This window comes from Microcebus murinus, chromosome 17 (genome assembly GCF_040939455.1).
Source record: "Microcebus murinus isolate Inina chromosome 17, M.murinus_Inina_mat1.0, whole genome shotgun sequence".
Classification (NCBI taxonomy): Eukaryota; Metazoa; Chordata; class Mammalia; order Primates; family Cheirogaleidae; genus Microcebus; species Microcebus murinus.
In genome coordinates, this window is record NC_134120.1 from 16,491,612 (window position 1) to 16,512,381 (window position 20,770).

The window sequence follows — 20,770 nt, forward strand, 5'->3', positions numbered from 1 at the left end:
TATTAACTGCCAACCTCAGAATTTCTTAGCTTATAAATTAAACTATGACTTTCCAAGTTTGAGACTTAATATTATATGATATATGAAAGGAATTATACCAAATTGGTAAAAGTGGTTTTCCTGGTTGAGTAAATTTCATTTTCTTTGTAGACTTTTGCATTTTCTAAATTTTTGTCATAAACATGTATCAGAAAATACATTTTGGCCGGGCGCGGTGGCTCACGCCTGTAATCCTAGCACTCTGGGAGGCCGAGGCGGGCGGATTGCTCAAGGTCAGGAGTTCAAAACCAGCCTGAGCAAGAGCGAGATCCTGTCTCTACTATAAATAGAAATAAATTAATTGGCCAACTAATATATATATAGAAAAAACTAGCCAGGCATGGTGGCGCATGCCTGTAGTCCCAGCTACTCGGGAGGCTGAGGCAGGAGGATCGCTTGAGCCCAGGAATGTGAGGTTGCTGTGAGCTAGGCTGATGCCACGGCACTCACTCTAGCCTGGGCAACAAAGTGAGACTCTGTCTCAAAAAAAAAGAAACTTATATCCAGAATATATAAGGAATGTTTACAACTCAACAATGAAAAAGATCAATTTAAAAATGGGCAAAACAGACATGTCTCAAAAAAAAAAATACATTTTGATTGTATAGCAATCAGTTGATTTGTTGTGAACATATTTATATAACCTATGATATATCCTTCACGGAATTATCCTTCACAGAATTGAAACCTTGGTCGTGGTGCTCTTGGTGTTAAAAGTAAAAATGACTGGAATCCCTTCCTTCTCCAATTTCACAGAATGAGATTCTTCTAGAGAAGAAGACCAAGAGAAGTAAGATTCTGAATCTGAAGTTCCCAAGGACAGAGGAGGAAAGACGGATGCGGACGCAAAGCAAAAGAAGGCTGGAGGCTAAGAAAGAGCAGCGGCAGAAGAACTTCGTGGACCTGGCCTGCGAGTGCAGCGCCGTCATCTGCTGCCGCGTCACCCCCAAGCAGAAGGCCATGGTGGTGGACCTGGTGAAGAGGTACAAGAAGGCCATCACGCTGGCCATCGGAGACGGCGCCAACGACGTGAACATGATCAAAAGTGAGTGGTGCACACACGGCCAGTGAGACCCAACTCGCTAGAGAGGAGAAATGACAGGGACGTTCATGGGATGGTTTTTGCAGGGTCCTTGACTTGGGAGGCAGACATTTAATAAAAAGCATTTAACCATGAGGACTCAGCCTGTGACCCTTCTCCCAGGAAGTCCCCCCTTCATCGGGAGGAAAGGGCAGGCCTAACAGTGGTCCTCATAGATGCCACGTAGAAGATGAACTCCTTGTATGTGGATTTATCTGTATTTGTTTCCTCCTTTTAAATACATCTGATTTTTTCCCCCCTTTGACTGGTTCTCCTCCCATATTTCTTTAGGGCTTATTAAAAACTCTGATACTTAATAAGTTTTACAAAACATTCTGCTGAGCTCAGCCTAAATTGTTGCACTTTCTCTGATAATTGCTTTGACAATATCATTGTTCCTCACCTAGGCCTCTCTTTCTGGGCCTTTCTTCTTGCTTTTGGTAAATCGGTTGGAACTTCACCATTAGGTCACCTGGTGTGAGCTTTTGAGAAACGTGTAGCACTGAAGTAAAGTTTCCACGTCTCACCATCCATCCTTCTGACCACCCTAGAAGGCTGCCAGAAAGTTGCTAGACGGAGGTCCCTAGGTCCCTACAATTAAAGGGTTGAGTCGTATCATGCAGAACCAAACTTGGGGGCCTCATCTCTGTGTCTGAGTCCTGGTCCTTTTACCTCCCCCTCTATTATATTACTATAAGGTAGTATCTTGTAATCAAAATATCCAAACTAATGAGACCTGCACATTTATCCTCATCTTATTGCCAACATCCTGTGTCACCCTGGACTTATGCTCAGGCCTCAGCTTTCTCATCTGAAAATAAGAAAATTATGTCCAGTGTCACCTCTAGCTCTGTGATATCATTACTGTTAAGATGAAATATGACATGACTATACATCCACGTCCTGTAGTGCTGGGTAGTTTGAATGCATTATATACAACTAGACTTAATTCAACCTATTATGTGACTCATGAGTCCATCTCTTTCTTTTCTTAGAGTCTCCTCCTCCTCGATATATACTAAGAATATTCCAACTTTATCTTCCTCAACAGGAGTCAGCTGTATGACGTATGTCTTCTTGCTTTTTTATTATCAGTGCATATGTCTGTCACCACTGCCAGTTTAATTCCTCCCCGCTGTTTTTTGCGTGTGCTTGTCCTAGCCTACGAATGGCATTTCTTGCTCTGAATTAGATTTCTCTTTCTTCTTTAGGCAGCTCTAGTTTATTTTCCACTGTATACCCTTAATAGAACAAGCTGTTTCAAAGGGGCAAGGAACTCAAATGTTATTTTTATACAGTTATGATGGAGACTTCTAGATGTTGGGGGGAGGTGGCTTGCTTTGCAGATTTACCGTCTGATTATGTGACTCAAAACTTTTTGTTCCTCTGAGCTCACCAGTTGATAGCGAGAGGGACTGCACAAAGTCAACACAGATAACCTTGTAGAGGCTTGCTCTTTTTTAGTTGGTTTAAAATTTTTATTGAGCTGTGTTGTATGCCAGGTGCTTTTATAAATATAACTGCAGAGCATCCATTTGGGATGACAATGACGGCAACCCTGAGGTCTCCTTGGAAGTCATCTAAGGAGCATTAGTGCCTTTTTGTACTTTGTAAAAGCTGTCATCTCTTTCAACGACATCAAGAACAATATACAGAAAGAAATTGTTTTGGGTAGCCGTAAAGTAGTGGAGTGAAATTCAGCTGTCAAAAACAATCTGACCGTTTGCTAACATGCTTCCTGTTTAGCAGTGTAGTCTATGGAAGTGAGGGAATTGTGACCTGCCACGTTTTTGCCCCAGCAAGGATCCAACGACTGTCATAGGCTGCCCCTTCTCGTGCCTGAAGCTGTCTCATACCAGCTAGGTGGGCGTTACCTCTTCTTGGTCTTAGACCCTGGGAATATACATGAAGCATGAGAGAAGAGATAAAAGCAAAAGAGATTATTGCTATATTGATGCAATAATCATTTTGTTAAGGATTATGAAGTACCTACAGATGAGGTATTTGTCACCATATTTGCAACTTCAAGAAAATCTAGGTGCTTATAACTCAGATTTTAGAAAAAAAAACAAATATTGCTTTACAATTATGTGTTTAGTTACCTTCACACACCCTGGGAACCATGACAATGTTCATTTTACATATTGTCCTTGGTCTGCTCAGCAGAATGGGTGAAGGACTGGATACCAGGCCTGGGCTCTTCCTCAGCCCTCAGCACCGAGAGAATCTCAACAGTTCCCTCTGTGGCGTATTCAGGAAACAAGGCCACGGTTTGGTAGGAAAGAGCAGTTTGGCAACCACAGCTGGTCATAAGAACTATCTGTGTTTTAAAAATGATCATAAATATTGAATGAGATGTAATTTGTTTTATTTTTTAGAACTGCAAATTATTATTGAAAACTTACGTTCCAACAATTATGTTTTGAATTTGCCAGACCCTGTGTTCTGTTACTAGGGCAGGATTTTTGAAGCTTCTTTTTAGTGGGAAACTCTGATGAGTTGGCAGTCACTTCTCGGGGTCTGAGTAATAATAGGTTATGTTCTCCAACACATTTTCTTAAAAGATCTCATTATCTGTCTTTACGTTCAAAATTTATAATTGTCTAATTTGAAACTATTGACTATTGGAAGGATGAATAAAATTGTGACCTTAATTTTTACCCACTCTGGCAAACTTCCAGATAAAATTATCTTAAGGTCATGGAGGGCCATGAATAAGCCTTTGAAAATTTAATTGTATCTTAGTTAAAATTCCTTGAATTACAAATATTGGAGAACAAGCAAAGCTAGCTTAAGAATAAAATAATCCCTTTAAAAATATCCAAAGATGTCTCCTGCCCAAGAAGCCAGGCCTTTGGAACATGCTGGAACCAGGACCTAGGGTTGTACCAGGAACCCAGTTGTGTGTGTCTCTATCTCCTCTCTATTTCTCCCTCTCTTTCTCTCCTGCTCTATTTCTCTACCCCTCAGAACTCTTCAGAAAGAAATATATCCATGCCACACCTCAAAATATACACAGTAAAATTCCAGTTACAAACACATCTGCATCCTAATTCTAGACTATCAAGAGAGACTGGACCAGCTAGGGTTTTCTGTCAGGGTTTAGCATAGGAAACGAACCCCTTGTGAGTACTTTAAACAGGAATTGATTAATACAGGGGACTAGGTACTTTCAAAAGCTCTGGATGGACCAAAGAAGCAGGTTCTAAGCTGAGTCTCTAACCTCTGGGTGGCTCACAGGAAGAGCTTCTACCTTTGAGATTCCTCTGAATAGCTGCTCCATGGAGAAGCCTTTGCAGTTGCCTATCAACATCTGGGCAGCTGGATGCAGACTTGGCTGCAAAAAAGCCAGAAAGGGAAGGGATGCTGGGCTCTGATTCACTTCTGCTTCCAAGTTACAAGTGAATCTAAACAGTACAGCCTAACTCACAAAGAGAACCTGGCTGCAAGGGGAGTCTGGGAAATACAGGGTTTTTGCTTTCCCACCTCTCCAATGAGAACAAGGGTGGAACGAAGATTGAGGGAGCCAGTCTGTAGTATCTACCGCAGATTACGTATCTGCCCGAGGCTGATGCAGCTGTGGCCCAGGAGGCAGGGCCATGGCCTACACATGGGTGCCTGGGGCTCACCCTGTGGGTAGGAGGAGATGGCTTACGAGCTGGGCAGATAATTCAAATGGAATTCACCACCCATGTGAGATCCTTTCACAAATATTTATGGAGGCCCTACCATGTGTGCTCTGTTCAACAACTTGTAATTCCAACTTTGAGTTGCGTTCAGGAGCTAGGGGCGAGGGATGGTGACCAAGAGCTTTTGGATTTATCGTTCCATGAATGTGTGTCTTTGTTTTCTGTTTTGCTTTTTATCATCTGATGTTTTGCCTTAAAATCAGCTTGTGATCCATAGCGTGTGTATGCTTCCTCCGTCCCATAGCTGCCCACATTGGCGTTGGGATCAGTGGACAAGAAGGAATGCAGGCCGTCATGTCGAGTGACTACTCCTTCGCTCAGTTCCGGTATCTGCAGAGGCTGCTGTTGGTGCATGGGCGCTGGTCTTACATAAGAATGTGCAAGTTCCTGCGCTACTTCTTTTACAAAAACTTTGCGTTTACTTTGGTTCATTTCTGGTACTCCTTCTTCAATGGCTACTCTGCACAGGTAATATAACATTATTCACTTATTTTTTTATTGGGTATAGAGCTCTTAGATGAATAACACTCTAGTTCTGAAAAGACAATTTCTTTCTTTTATATTTGTAGTTATGGTCCTGTATCTCCTTAAAGTCGGGGCATGGTGAAGTAAGACCATGACTTTTATAAAATGTTTCTGGTGCTTTCAAAACATTTTATTTTGCCTTAGAAAGGGGGGTATTTGGTTATGTCTTCATCTTAGATTGTTTTTCCATGTTACTTTGCCATTAAGAATAGCATTTACAGGTCGGGCATGGTGGCTCACGCCTGTAATCCTAGCACTCTGGGAGGCCAAGGCGGGGAGGATCATTTGAGCTCAGGAGTTCAAAACCAGCCTGAGCAAGAGGGAGACCCATCTCTACTATAAATAGAAAGAAATTAATTGGGCAACTAATATATATAGAAAAAATTAGCCGGACATGGTGGCCCATGCCTGTAGTCCCAGCTACTCGGGAGGCTGAGACAGCAGGATTGCTTGAGCCCAGGAGTTTGAGATTGCTGTGAGCTAGGCTGACGCCACGGCACTCATTGGAGCCTGGGCAACAAAGCGAGACTCTGTCTCAAAAAAAAAAAAAAAAAAGAATAGCATTTACAAACTGTTTAACTGTGAAAGTAGAAAATTATATTGTGACCAAAGCTAAAGAGATTATATAAATTGTGGATGTCATATAGTTCTATTATCATGTCTCCATTTGTTATTTTGTTTTTGCTGAAATGAGAGCAAGGGGCATATCTAATATGCTAAAATGGCAATGCAGAAGAAGTGTTAACATACATAAAACATGGACCTACGTCAGTGCCTGGGTTTGTGGAACCTTCTTGGATGCGATGCCAGAGACAAATGGTGTCTCCGGAATCAGGGCCAGGAGAGACTTCAAGCAGGGTCCCAGCCATCGTCCTGTTTCTGGGCAGGGCCGTGCATAACTCTTGTCCCTGAGTAATCCCCTTTCGTGTACCCCACGCTAAGGAATGATGCGTGCACAGTGGTGTTTCTTTTCTTCAGAAGCATATTTTTTATATTCAGTCAAATTCCGTTTTACAAAATATTTTCATGAAAATGCTGGCCCTGCAAAATAAAAGTTAAAAAATATTTTAACAGTACTTACATGCTGTTGAAACACTTTTCCATATTCTAAACCATTAATAAAGGGGTATAAAAACGATGAGCACTGACTTGTTTTCCAGCATTATTCAAGTAGAATAGACTCTCTTACTAAGCTTTTTGGAGTATATCTCCCCGGACTTATTCTGGGTCAGGGCTGGGGGATTAAGTTCTGCAAAAAGGTCTATGACTCTGCCTGTTCCATAGGAACAAACTCATGGTTTCTAGAGGTGTAGACGAAGGGTGTTTTACTCAGGCAGGAGAAGCCCTCACTCAGCTGGGGACGTCCCTGCTTTGAGAAAGCAGGTGAACGTGTGTCCGCCAGGCTGGCATTCGTCTTTATCGGTAACACGGAGCCTCTGTCACCTCCTCACAGACTGCGTACGAGGACTGGTTCATCACCCTCTACAACGTGCTGTACTCCAGCCTGCCTGTGCTGCTCATGGGGCTGCTCGACCAGGTAGGCGCCTCGCTGGGAGGGAAGCTTCTGGACAGATGAGCGCCTGTTAGAGAAGTTACAAGCAAGCGTTCCAACGCTGCCTTCTAGGTTTTGCTTTTTTCTGAGTAAACCCTATGATAATTCTGTTGTCAGGCAACAAGGGTAACTTCTGGGCTGCTTGTTTCACAATAAGAAAAGAGGATGTCCCTGTAGCCCCAGCTACTGAGAGACTGAGGCAGGAAGATCGCTTGAGCCCAGGAGTTCGAGTCCAGTCTGGGCAGCATAATGAGACCCATGGGGGGGGGGGGAGAGGATTTCTGTGTCTGAGTTGAATTCATCGACAAAAGTGTCTACCATGCTCCTTTTAGACACTAGACCTTACTGTTAAGACCCCTGAGGGACTCATTATCTCTATAATTTACACATTTTAAAAGTAAATTTTAATATTTTCCAAAACTTATAGATTAATTTGGGAATGAAACGCATATTTTTATCTACTAGTAATTCTTAGAGTGTTGTACTGAATAAAAATAATTTAGCATTAACTCATCAACTTATATGAGAAAATTTTTTCCCCAAGAATTTACAATAATCTTTCAGGAGGTAAAAATAGCCTCCCTCTCTATATTTTGACATTACTAATTTTTCTTTCCAGAAGTAGCAAAATAATAAACTTATTTGTTTTCCTTCCATAAGTAGCAAATAAGAAACTACCTAGCCTTTCTCTGAATTAAATTTTAAGTAATGGTGAGCTAAAGCAATGAGATTGATGTCTGCACACAGAAAAATTGCAGGAATGATCCTCTAGTTCAGTTTTTCCTTCCTAAAACTTTCTAGCAAGTTGCAACTCTTTGTGGGATATAAATTGTAACATATCTCCAACTTCTTTGATGTGATGGATGATATACAACTCTAATTTTGTTTTCTCTTTAAGGACGTGAGTGACAAACTGAGCCTCCGATTCCCCGGGTTATACGTAGTGGGACAAAGAGACTTACTGTTCAACTATAGGAGATTCTTCGTGAGCTTGTTGCATGGGATCTTGACGTCAATGATCCTCTTCTTCATACCTCTTGGAGCTTATCTGCAAACCGTGGGGCAGGACGGAGAGGCGCCGTCTGACTACCAGTCTTTTGCTGTCACCATTGCCTCTGCTCTTGTAATAACGGTCAATTTCCAGGTACGTGGCTTTCAGCGACTGTATTCAGTGTCTGTTGGTACCCGCGGTTTTGTACATAGGCTGGTGTGCACATCCACCTCTGCCGCTTTATAAAATAGGAATGCTATTTTCATCCCTTAAACTGTGGTCCTCACCCCCAGGCCACGGGCTGGTAGTGGTCCTTGGGCTGTTAGGAACCAGGCCACACAGCAGGAGGTGAGCAGCAGGCAGGCCAGAGAAGCTTCCTCTGTATTTATAGCCGCTCCTCGTCACTGTAAAAGCTCCGCCTTCTGTCACATCAGCAGGGGCATTAGATTCTCATAGGAGCGCGAACCCTGCTGTAACCTGTACAAGCGAGGGATCTAGGTTGCACGATCCTTATGAGAGCTAGCACTGGGGAATGGCCACAAATACAGATTATCATTAGCAAAGAAGTTTGACTGCACAATAAATATAACGCATATGAATCATCCCAAAACCATTCCCTCCCTCCCCACCCCTCCTTAGAAAAATTGTCTTCCATGAAACTTGTTCCTGGTGCCAAAAAGGTTTGGGGACCAGTGCCTTCCACCAAGCACCTTTCCTATTTCTTGCCTGAGTCAAAGATGGTTTGGTTTCTGATTGTTCAAGCCAAATCATGCATTAAGTTGCTGAATTCTTAATTTCTTGCTAACTCCCCAAAATGAATGCTCTGTTTTTCTCTGGTTTCCCAACAGATTGGCTTGGATACTTCTTATTGGACTTTTGTGAATGCTTTTTCAATTTTTGGAAGCATTGCACTTTATTTTGGCATCATGTTTGACTTTCATAGTGCTGGAATACATGTTCTCTTTCCATCTGCCTTTCAATTTACAGGTTGGTATTTTCTAAATTCTAAAAATGTACAGATGAATTTCATTAGATTTTGATATAACTTCTAGGTAAGTAAAACACAGTATAAAATTATTGCTAGCGAAAATTGTCTTAACTGGAAACTAAATGGTGATAGTGGGTTAGGAGTATAGTAACGTGAGTGGGAAGAAAGCAAGTTAAGATATAAGATACAATTGTGCATCTGTTGTGTTAGATAACTTATGGCTTAAAAAACCTACGTGTAAAAGCCTTTTCTTTTTTTCCCATAGAGCCTATTGTTAGGTTACTGGAAAAGTGAGTATACATGTATTGCTGGTAACACAGTAGTAGTATAGTTTCATCTTGGCAAAACACTATCCGAAAATGCATAACGGACTGTAAATCTTTTCGTACATTTCAGCCAGGTATTTCCACTTGGGGAAAATGCCTTGAGATAAAACACACCAAATTTTGGTAAGGTAATGTGTAAAAAGACTACACCACCACCACATTTCTAATTGTAAAAAACAGGGGAAAAAATAGAAGTAATCTGAAGACCTAATATATTAAATTGGCTAATCAAACTACAAAATGCATCTGTACTGCAGTACTGGTCTATGGCCCATTAGGAAATGGGCCACACATCACTGCCTGAGCTCCGGGCCACCCCCACCACCCTCCCATGGTCCCCGTACCCCCAGTCCATGGGAAAGTTGTCTTTCGTGAAACCGGTCCCTGGTGCCAAAAAGGTTGGGGACTGCTGGATGGAAATATGTCTGGAGAACAAGTAAATTGATGGAAAACAAAATAATGTGACCAACAATTATAACTGAAATATATGATGAATATTAGAATATGAATGAATATCATAAATATTAAATATGAACTAGAATTTTTAAGAATCTTATTTTGAATTGAGAGTTTGGATTCACAATGGAAAAAACAAACCCATAAACTGGTTTTTCTGTAAAAGATTAGGCTTTTTATGACCAGTTGTTGAGTTGTAAAAGATAGTTGCTGTGGTAACCCTTTTCCTGGGATTGAGCTCATTTTTTTTTATGATTTTCTTCTTTCGTGATTCTGTTTTAAAAATGTAGTACTCGGTTACTTAGAATATTCTCACAGGGAGTGTTTTGTAATTCCATGCACATTTAGCAGTGTAAACATCACATTTGAAATATAAAGACCATTATTTTTTACATACTTAGAGTGTAAGTACCGAAAACATTGTGATAAATTTGTCTCTAGAAGATAATCATATACACTAACAATTTTCAAAACTATACTTATGTGATCATATTATATAGAATTCAATTGTTACAACTTCTGACATAAAAACTCAGAGACCAAATTGCAGTGGAAAAGCATGGCGCCAGTCAGAAGTGGATTTTAAATCATGCACTGCCATTGCTAGTTTTGTTACCTTGGGCAAATTTCTTCTCTAAAACTCAGTTTCTTTCTTTGGCACAGAGGATAATGCACACCTCTCAGAACTGATTGAATGACATGATCTTTATGAAACACCTGGTACTGGCTGTGCTAGCTTTCATTACTAATATTTGGCGTTTCAAACCAAAACTATAAGTTGGAAAGTGCTTTTTTAAATTCATGAAAAAATTCAAAAATCTATTGCCTCATTTTGCATTTTTATTAATGATCAATGCAAACGTGCTTTTGTTTTTTTCCCTTAGGTTTTGTGCTCACTTATATACATTTACCTTGTTCCAAAGAATTTGCCCAATTTTGCTTTGCTTAAAATGATTTTAAAATGTCCATTTCTTGAGCAGTGATGGGATGATGTCTTAGGGAGGCCAGTCTGGCTGTAAATCTTTGCCATAAATCCATGTGGGGACCATTGACTATTCACTGTGGCCTTGGGATGGAAGGGCCAGTGTGACTCATTCCCCGCGCTCCCTCCAGGCACAGCTTCCAACGCCCTGAGACAGCCGTACATTTGGTTGACCATCATCTTGACCGTTGCGGTGTGCTTGCTGCCCGTCATTGCCATACGGTTCCTGTCCATGACCATCTGGCCATCAGAAAGTGATAAGGTATATAGAAATACAGTCTCCCCCTAACTCTGTCCCTCACGGAAATCAAAGCATTTCCCCAACAGCTCCTCTCCCGCAAAATTCTAAGCTCACGAGAAGTTCGGTAGGAGTGCTTTTCTGACTACTTCTCTTTAACTCCATCTTGCAAATAAGTCCTTTGGGATTGGGATTTTTGTTTTCTTGCTTTTTGGTACAAAAATTTCCAAACCTAAACAAAAGGGGAGACTAGAATAATCGGCCCCGTGTATAGGTCTCCTCGGTTTAACAATCACAGTGTTAACGCTTTGCCATGCAAACCAGTTGGGGTTTTTCTTCTTAAAGAAAAATGTCACCTCCTGTAGCAAGGTCCCTTTGGGCTACGGATAACAGAGCTGTGACTTAAAATGTCTCAATAAGGTATCATTTCAACTCACAATCATTAATCAATGGAGCCTGTGGGTTGCTAATGTCAAACACACACAGAAGACTCGGGTTCTTCACATCACTCCCCTCTGCTGTCTTCTGATTAGCTTCATCTGGGAGATGGCCACAGCCGTTCCCAGCGTCCCCTCGTGCTGGGGCAGTGTCCAGGGGCATAGACTATTCTGTGGCATTCCCTGAGAAGCCTCGAAACTTCTCCCCCAAAAGCCCCGCACCCTTCCCTCCCTCAGGTCTGCCTTGCCAGAATTAGGTCACAGGCCTGTTCTCGGACGAGTGCCTAGCAAGGACAGTCCCACGGCCTGCGAGGGATGTGGCCATGTCGGGGATACCGGAATAAGATCAGTTCCCTAGAAACAGGAAGATGCTGCTGGGTAGGCTGTCAGTGCCCCCAGCACCCCTCAAGGTGTCCCTTTGGCATGCAGTAGTGTTGCGCCACCCCCTCCCTCCCCGTCTATGCAGTGGGGACAGGGGCTGCCCACGCCTACCTGAGACAGGTGTGGGGGAAGCCTGGTGCAGACGCTCGCTCCGTGTCCCTCACTTGCCTCCCTTCGGCCCCTGCAGATCCAGAAGCACCGCAAGCGGCTCAAGGCGGAGGAGCAGTGGCAGCGGCGGCAGAGCGTGTTCCGGCGGGGCGCGTCGTCGCGGCGCTCGGCCTACGCCTTCTCGCACCAGCGCGGCTACGCCGACCTCATCTCCTCCGGCCGCAGCATCCGCAAGAAGCGCGCCCCGCTCGACGCCATCGTGGCCGAGGGCACGGCCGAGTACCGGCGGCGCGTGGACAGCTGAGGCTGCGTCTCCGCGGGGAGCTGTCTGGTTTTTTTTTTTTTTTTATGCAAGACTCTCAGGACTTTTTTGTTCATTGATTTTTTTTTTTTTGTAGCAAACATCCAGAAGACAATAACCTTTGTTAGCAAACTGCTTGGTTGGGGCTATTCATAGCACAGCCCAGGCTCCCCTTCTAAAAGTCCTATTATTCAGCTGCTTACGTTCATGATGGTTCGAAGGGAACATTTCATCCAGTCTCGGTCCAGGGCAGTAGCACTAGAAAGCATGTGATATTTCATTTCAGGTGGCGTTGCATTAAAAAATTACAATTAAACTTCCCTATGGGGAATTCATGCTGAAGATCGGACTCCTTTGTATCTTTAGGCCACCTTAGAGGTGGGTTTTTTTGTTTTTGTTTTTGTTTTTTTTGGTTAAATAAGTAATGACAAGACTCATGAATGTTCATGTGGAAGCTAAGTGGTCCAATGACTTTTTCAAAGTTGATAATAGACTGTGTGGTTTCATAATTCTGTACAATCAAGGAAAATTACTTCCAATTTCACAATCCTAAGACTTCAGTCGGTTTTTGGTTTACTATCACCTATTTTAGCAACTTCCTGTAGCACCAAGTGACTTGATTCTCTTGTTTTTAAAATGTATCTAAATATTTACGAGATTTAAAAAAAACTGTTTAAAAAACTGAGGATTATCAGTGGTAAGTTGCAGAACATTTAGCAAAGCTTTCTTTTGAAAAGCAAACTTTGTGCCTGCCTATTTGTAAAGTATTTTATAAGGGACTTGAACAGAGACCTCACTCTTTTTTACTTACGTCTTGAGGAGAAAAGGCTAGTAGAGCACATTTCTGAAACTGGGGGAAATTTGGAAATAGCTTTAAATAATTATGGAAACTATCCTCAAAGAGGGGAAAGTGATTTTTTCCAAAGGCTTTTCTCATTCTTTCACATACTAGTTTCCATAGTCTAGTGAAGACACAGGAGTGTTTTCAATGATTGTTTTTTAGCTTTGGGTTATGAATGTTCACAATTTCAGACCCTTTGAATTCCTGTGAGGAAATCATACCATGTATATAAGTTCATTTTCTAGGTACGATAAAAGGATGTATGGCTTGCTATGGAAGTAAATTTCTGAAAGTTTACAACTTTTCTTTAGCTTGTAAATAACTAGTTTTTTTTTTTTTTTTTTAAAGTTAGCTTGTGTAATTCAGTTTCAGATTTCTCTCCCGTTTTGCAAATCATGGGAAAGGTTGACAATGCAAACGTGTCAAAGACTTATACTGTTGGGTGCAATATTAACAATTTTGAAATGCAAATTGCTTTGGATAAATTATTTCTATATTCTGTAAATCTAAGATTGTATATTTTTGTTTAAAAATAAATGTTTTAGTAAAATCTTTGGAAAGTATAGTCTTTTTTAAAGATTGGGGTATAGGGCTGGGCTGAAGGCAGTGAGTTATGTCACTTGATTGTTCACAGTCAGTTAGATTGAACTCCCTGTTCTACTTCCCTTCTTAGTACTGCACTTGACTAGTCTTAAAAGATTGGGGTAGGCCAGGCACGGTGGCTCACACCTGTCAATCCTAGCACTCTGGAAGGCAAAGGCAGGCGGATTGCTCGAGGTCAAGAGTTCAAAACCAGCTGAGCAAGAGCGAGACCCCCGTCTCTACCATAAATAGAAATTAATTGGCCAACTAATATGTATAGAAAAAATTAGGCGGGCATGGTGGCGCATGCCTGTAGTCCCAGCTACTCGGGAGGCTGAGGCAGGAGGATTGCTTGAGCCCAGGAGTTTGAGGTTGCTGTGAGCTAGGCTGATGCCACAGCTCTCACTCTAGCCCTGGGCAACAAAGCGAGACTCTGTCTCAAAAAAAAAAAAAAGATTGGGCTATCTGACAAGAATCTAGTCCTATAATGTGTCTAAAGAAACTTAGGGACAGGGTACTAAGTATTAGGGGACAAGTGACTAAGACAGGGTGTAGATTTAGAGTCAGGAAGATGGAGTTTGTGCCAGGGAGGGTACATGTGAGTATACTTAGGCAAGGGACAGTTTTTCAAAATGACCTCAACTCTTTGGAGCCAAAATAAAAAGGCAAACTTCAAAAGTAGGGGCTGGGAGATGAGCAGATAATCCTGTAAATACATGATGAACAGTTGGCAGAAAAGTGAGCAAAGAGAAAGGAGGGAGAGGTTGGGAGACCTGGTGTTTGAGGCTGCAGGGAGGTTAAATCTCATGACCTGGCCGTGGGACAGGCAGCTCCTGGTCACAGGGAAGCCAGTACCCAATGAGGGAAGGTTTTCTGTGGACAGAGATGGGGGCCTCTTTGGGAGGCATAATTAGTAGTTGAAAAAGTATTAGTCTTGGGGTGCTTGAGGATGGGAGTGGATGGGCAGATTAGCCTCTGCAATAGAAACGGTATGAGAAATATTCTAATCAGGCTTGGGATATCACCTCAAAGAATTAAAGGCCATTTTCTCCTGGAATGTACTACTGTATTTAAGTTGTTGGAGGGATAAATGTTTTTAATCAAAGAGCACCACCTAAAGGTTCTTAGTCATGTTCAGGAGCAAAAACTGCTCAGTGTCATCATCTGAGGGGGAAAAAGTGATTAAGAGACTTCAAGGTGATAGCAAATATATCCTAATGGGATCTAACTATATTTTAACAGTTGCTGCCTTCAGGTGATATGCATGAAGCTTAGGAAATTGCAAGACAGCTTCTAAACCTCCCATCAGCATCTGCTAGAAAGTTATGGCTGCAATACAACTTCTGCTGCACGTATAAACACAAAAAGGCCTGTCAAGACACTGAAAAGAAAGTATGTCTCAGGAAAAAGTGGAGATTGGGAACTTAAACACTAGAAATATTTCTCCAAAAGGTGATGTCTAAATGGTCAGTGAGCGTGAAAAGATGGTCCACATCGTTAGGCATCAGGGAAAGATGAATCAAAACCAGCGAGATGCCACTTCACACCCACTAGCATGGCTGGAATAAAAACAAAAGTGGAGAAATTGGAATCCTCCTACATAGTTGGTGGGAATGTAAAATGGTACAGCCACTGTGGAAAACAGCTTGGCAGTTCAGTAAGTTACCGTTTGACCCAGCAATTCCTCTCCTGGGTATATACCCAAAAGAATTAAAAATGTGTTCAAACAAATACACACTAATGTTCGTACCAGTGCTATTCACAATAGCCAAAAGGTAGAAACCCAATGTCCAACAAAAATGGATAAATGAAATATATATGTATATAAAAATGGATTATTTAGCCATAAAAAGGGGTGAATTACTGATACATGCTACAACCTTGAAAACGTGCTAAGGGAAAGCAGCCAGAGTTCAGAGGTCACATCTTATAGGAGTCTGTATTTACATATCCAGTATAGGTAAATCCTTAGATTAGTGGTTGCCAGGGACTAGAGAGAATGGGGGCGGGGGGAGTGTTATAGTGCGTGTATTAAGGTTAGGACACACACGCGGAGAAAGTGAGAAAGGGAAATTGACTTACTGAGTTTAAGGTATTAGCTCAGGATTATCAGGGCTCGCAAATGTCCAGGGCAGGCAGGCCAGCAGGCTGAAATTCTAGCAGAAGTTGATATTGAAGTCTCAAATCTGAAAGCTAGAAACCGAGGCAGAATTCTTTCCTCTTCAGAGACCTCACTCTACTGATTTAAGTACCACCATTACAGTAACACATAGACCTGTTTGACAGAATAGCTGGGTACCACAGCTTAGCTAAGTGGACATAAGATTAACTACCATGATGGGGATGGGGTTCTCTTTTGGAGTGATGAAAATGTTTTAGAACTTGATAGAGGTGGTTGCACAACACTGAATATATTAATTCACTGCCACTGAGTTGCACAGTTTACAATGGTTAATCTTATGTGAATTTTACATCAATTAAAAACATAAAATTATTTTGTTTTCATACAAAGAAAAAACACCTTAGCCTTCAAGAGGACTTATTTAGGATCAGTCCAAAGGTCTTTCTTTACTCCATATAAATATGAAGTAATGATGTAATATAAATATGTAAAAAGTAATATAAATAAAGAAGTAATGATCTCTTCTGTAGACACTGCTGACGGGCTAATCACCTACCCATTCCCAATCCCCCTCTTCCTCGCCCACCTCCACTACAGATGTTGGAAATTTAAATACTTGTTCTCTCAAACTCCCTTGCAGCGAAGATGTTGATGTGACCCTCTATAGTCAATGAGACAAAAGGTGAAGTGTGCTGGGAAAACTTTTACTTCCCGAGGTACCTAAACTGCCTCTCCCCTTGTCTCACTCACCACACTTCTTCCTTCCTTGAATGTGAGTGTGATGCCTGGAGTTTGGCAGCCATGTTGTTACTATAAGGCAACAAGCCCACCTGTTAAGGATGGCAGGAAGGAAAATTGGAAAGAACCTGGGTTGCCGACAAGGTTGAACAGTTAAACTGCCTACACCTCCAGACAACTTATTTGAGAATAAATCCTTATTTGCTTAAGCTACATGAGTTTTCTGTTACTTATGGCCAAAAGCAATTCTAAATAATAAAAAACATGAAATAGACATGAAAGGGGGAAAATAATTTGAATTCCATCAGACAAAAAGCCCAATAAATTATTTCAGACGATCTAGTTTTTAAACCAACAAAAGTAGTGAAAGACAAAGAGGGTCATTATATAATGGTGAAGGGCACAGTTCAACAAGAGATAACAATTTTAAATATACATGCACCCAACTTAGGTACACCCAGATTCATAAAGCAAACCTTACTGGATCTAAGCAAATTGATTAATAGCAACTCCATAATCACCGGAGATTTCAACACCCCACTGACGGCACAAGACAGAGCCTCCAAACAGAAAATTAATAAAGAAATAATGCTCTCTGGGAGGCCGAGGCGGGCGGATTGCTCGAGGTCAGGAGTTCGAAACCAGCCTGAGCAAGAGCGAGACCCCGTCTCTACTATAAATAGAAAGAAATTAATTGGCCAACTAATATATATAGAAAAAATTAGCCAGGCATGGTGGTGCATGCCTGTAGTCCCAGCTACTCCAGAGGCTGAGGCAGGAGGATTGCCTGAGCCCAGGAGTTTGAGGTTGCTGTGAGCTAGGCTGACGCCACGGCACTCACTCTAGCCTGGGCAACAAAGCAAGACTCTGTCTCAAAAAAAAAATAAATAAATAAAAATAAAAAAAAAAAAATAAAGAAATAATGGACTTAAACAAAACTCTAGAACAATTGGGTCTGACATTTACAGGTCATTCTACCCAAATCCACTGAAGATAACATTCTTCTCATCAGCTCATGGGACATTCTCTAAGATTGACCATATCCTAAGACACAAAGTAAGCCTCAAGAAATTTTAAAATAATAGAAATCATACCATGTATCTTCTCAGATCACAGTAGAATAAAAGTAGAAATCAACCCTAATAGAAACTCACATTTCTACACAAAAACGTGGAAATTAAACAACCTCCTATTAAATGATTATTTCATAAATGAAGAAATCAAGATGGAAATACAAAAATTCTATGAACAAAATGACAATGGAGAAACAAGTTATCAAATCCTCTGGGACACAGCTAAAGCAGTTCTGAGAGGAAAGTTCATCTCCATAAATGCCTATAACCAAAAGTCAAAAAGATCACACATAGACAATCTAATGAAACAACTCAAAGAGCTGGAAAAAGAAGAACAGGCCAACGCCAAACCCAGCAGAAGAAGTGAAATCAACAAGATCAAATCAGAACTAAACAAAATTGAAAACAGAGAAGCTATTCAGGAGATTAATAAAACAAAAAGTTGGTTCTTTGAAAAAAATAAAATTGACACGCCATTGGCTAGGCTAACAAAACTAGAAAAGAGAAATCTCTAATAAGCTCCATCAAGGAACAAAAAAGGAGATATCACAACTGATCCCAAAGAGATACAAGATATAATTTATGAATACTACAAAAATCTTTATGCACACAAACTGGAAAATGTGGAGGAAATGGACAAATTTCTAGAAACACACAGCCTCCCTAGGCTCAACCAGGAAGAAATAGATTCCCTGAACAGACCAATCTCAACAGCTGAAATAGAAACAACAATTAAAAATCTCCCTAAAAAGTCAAGTCCCGGTCCAGATGGTTTCACACCCAAATTTTACCACACTTACAGAGAAGAACTAGTACCTATCTTGCAGAAAACTATTCCACAACATCGAGAAGAACAGAAACCTCCCCAACACCTTTTATGAAGCGAATATTACTCTGATACCAAAACCAGGAAAGGATGCAATAAAAAAAAACAAAACTACAGACCAATATCCCTAATGAATATAGATGCAAAAATTTTCAACAAAATCCTAGCTAACTGAATCCAGACGCTTATCAAAAAAATAATCCATCACGACCAAGTGGGCTTCATCCCAGGGATGCAGGGATGGTTCAACATACGTAAATCTATAAATGCAATTCACTACATAAACAGAAGCAAAAACAAAGACCACATGATTCTTTCAATAGATGCAGAAAAAGCTTTTGACAAAATTCAACACCCTTTCATGATACGAACACTTAAGAAAATAGGCATAGAAGGGACATACCTAAAAATGATACAAGCCATATATGACAGACCCATAGCCAACATCATATTGAATGGGGAAAAATTGAAAGCATTCCCACTTAGAACTGGAACCAGACAAGGCTGCCCACTATCTCCACTTCTGTTCAACATAGTGCTGGAAGTCCTGGCTACAGCAATCAGACAGGAAAGTGGAATTAAAGGTATCCAAATAGGGGCAGAAGAGATCAAACTTTCACTGTTTGCTGATGATATGATATTATATTTAGAAAATCCTAAGGATTCAACCAAGAAACTCCTGGAACTGATAAATGAATTTAGTAAAGTCTCAGGATACAAAAATCAATACACAGAAATCAGAGGCATTCATATACACCAACAACAATCTAATTGAGAACCAAATCAAAGACTCAATTCCCTTCACAATAGCAACAAAGAAAGTACCTAGGAATATACTTAAGGAGGTAATATACCAAGGAAGTAAAAGACCTCTACAGGGAGAACTATGTAACACTGAGGAAGCAAATAGCAGAGGGTGTAAACAGATGGAAATCCATACCATGCTCGTGGATCGGCAGACTCAACATTAAAATGTCTATACTACCCAAACTGATCTACAGATTCAATGCAATACCTATTAAAATCACATCAGCATTCTTCACAGATATAGAAAAAGTAATTTTACACTTCGTATGGAATCAAAGAAGACCCCGAATATCAAAAGCAATTCTAGGCAACAAAAACAAAAATGGGAGGTATTAATATGCCAGATATCAAACTATACTACAAAGCTGTAGTAATTAAAACAATCTAGTATTGGCACAAAAATAGGAATATAGACCAGTGGAATAGATCTGAGAATCCTGATATAAAACCATCCTCATATAGCCATCTAATCTTTGACAAAGCAGACAAAAACATACACTGGGGAAAAGAGTCCCTTTTCGATAAATGGTGCTGGGAAAACTGGATAGCCACTTGTAGAAGGCTAAAGCAGGACCCACACCTTTCACTTCTCACAAAAATCAACTCACGCTGGATAACAGACTTAAACCTAAGATATGAAACTATTAGAATTCTAGAGGAAAATGTTGGAAACACTCTCCTAGACATCAGCCTAGACAAAGTTTATGAAGAAGTCCCCAAAGGCAATCACAGCAGCAACAAAAATAAATGGGACATGATCAAACTAAAAAGCTTCTGCACAGCCAAAGAAATAGTCATGAAAGTAAACAGACAACCTACAGAATGGGAGAAAATTTTTGCATCTTATGCATCTGATAAAGGGCCGATAACTAGAATATACTTAGAACTCACGAAAATCAGCAAGAAAAAAAATCAAATAACCCTATTAAAAAGTGGACAAAGGACTTGAACAGAAACTTTTCTAAAGTCGACAGAAGAATGGCCAACAAACATGAAAAAATGCTCAACATCTCTAATCATCAGGGAAATGCAAATCAAAACCACAATGAGATATCACTTAACTCCAATGAGAATGGCCTTTATCAAAAAATCTCCAAACAATAAATGCTGGCGTGGATACGGAGAGAGAGGAACACTCCTACACTGCTGGTGGGACTGCAAACTAGTTCAACCTCTGTGGAAAGCAATATGGAGATACCTTAAAGTGATACAAGTGGATCTACCATTTGATCCAGCAATCCCATTACTGGGCATCTACACAAAAGATCCAATGACACTCTACAAAAAAGACACCTGCACTCGAATGTTTATAGCAGCACAATTCATAATTGCAAGGCTGTGGAAACAGTCCAAGTGCCCATCAATCCAAGAATGGATTAATAAAATGTGGTATATGTATACCATGGAGTACTATTCAGCTCTAAGAAACAATGGTGATATAGCACATCTTATATTTTCCTGGTTAGAGCTGGAACCCATACTACTAAGTGAAGTATCCCAAGAATGGAAAAACAAGCACCACATATACTCACCAGCAAACTGGTATTAACTGAGCAGCACCTAAGTGGACACATAGGTACTACAGTAATAGGGTATTGGGCAGGTGGGAGGGGGGCGGGTCTATACATACATAATGAGTGAGATGTGCACCATCTGGGGGATGGTCATGCTGGAGACTCAGACTTGT

The 20,770-nt window shown here is 40.9% G+C and overlaps 1 protein-coding gene across 1 annotated transcript in view; it reads left to right on the forward strand.

Annotated features, from left to right (window-relative positions):
* Positions 1 to 13,485, forward strand: part of ATP8B1 (ATPase phospholipid transporting 8B1) — a 115,983-nt gene extending 102,498 nt beyond the window's left edge. Inside the window, exons 22-28 of the mRNA XM_020282115.2 lie at positions 796 to 1,084; positions 5,054 to 5,277; positions 6,788 to 6,871; positions 7,785 to 8,030; positions 8,726 to 8,864; positions 10,761 to 10,891; positions 11,873 to 13,485. Of these exons, the coding sequence (XP_020137704.2) occupies positions 796 to 1,084; positions 5,054 to 5,277; positions 6,788 to 6,871; positions 7,785 to 8,030; positions 8,726 to 8,864; positions 10,761 to 10,891; positions 11,873 to 12,097 (1,338 nt within the window). The 3' untranslated portion in view covers positions 12,098 to 13,485. The remainder of the gene's footprint in view (positions 1 to 795; positions 1,085 to 5,053; positions 5,278 to 6,787; positions 6,872 to 7,784; positions 8,031 to 8,725; positions 8,865 to 10,760; positions 10,892 to 11,872) is intronic.
* The last annotated feature ends 7,285 nt before the right edge of the window (positions 13,486 to 20,770 follow it).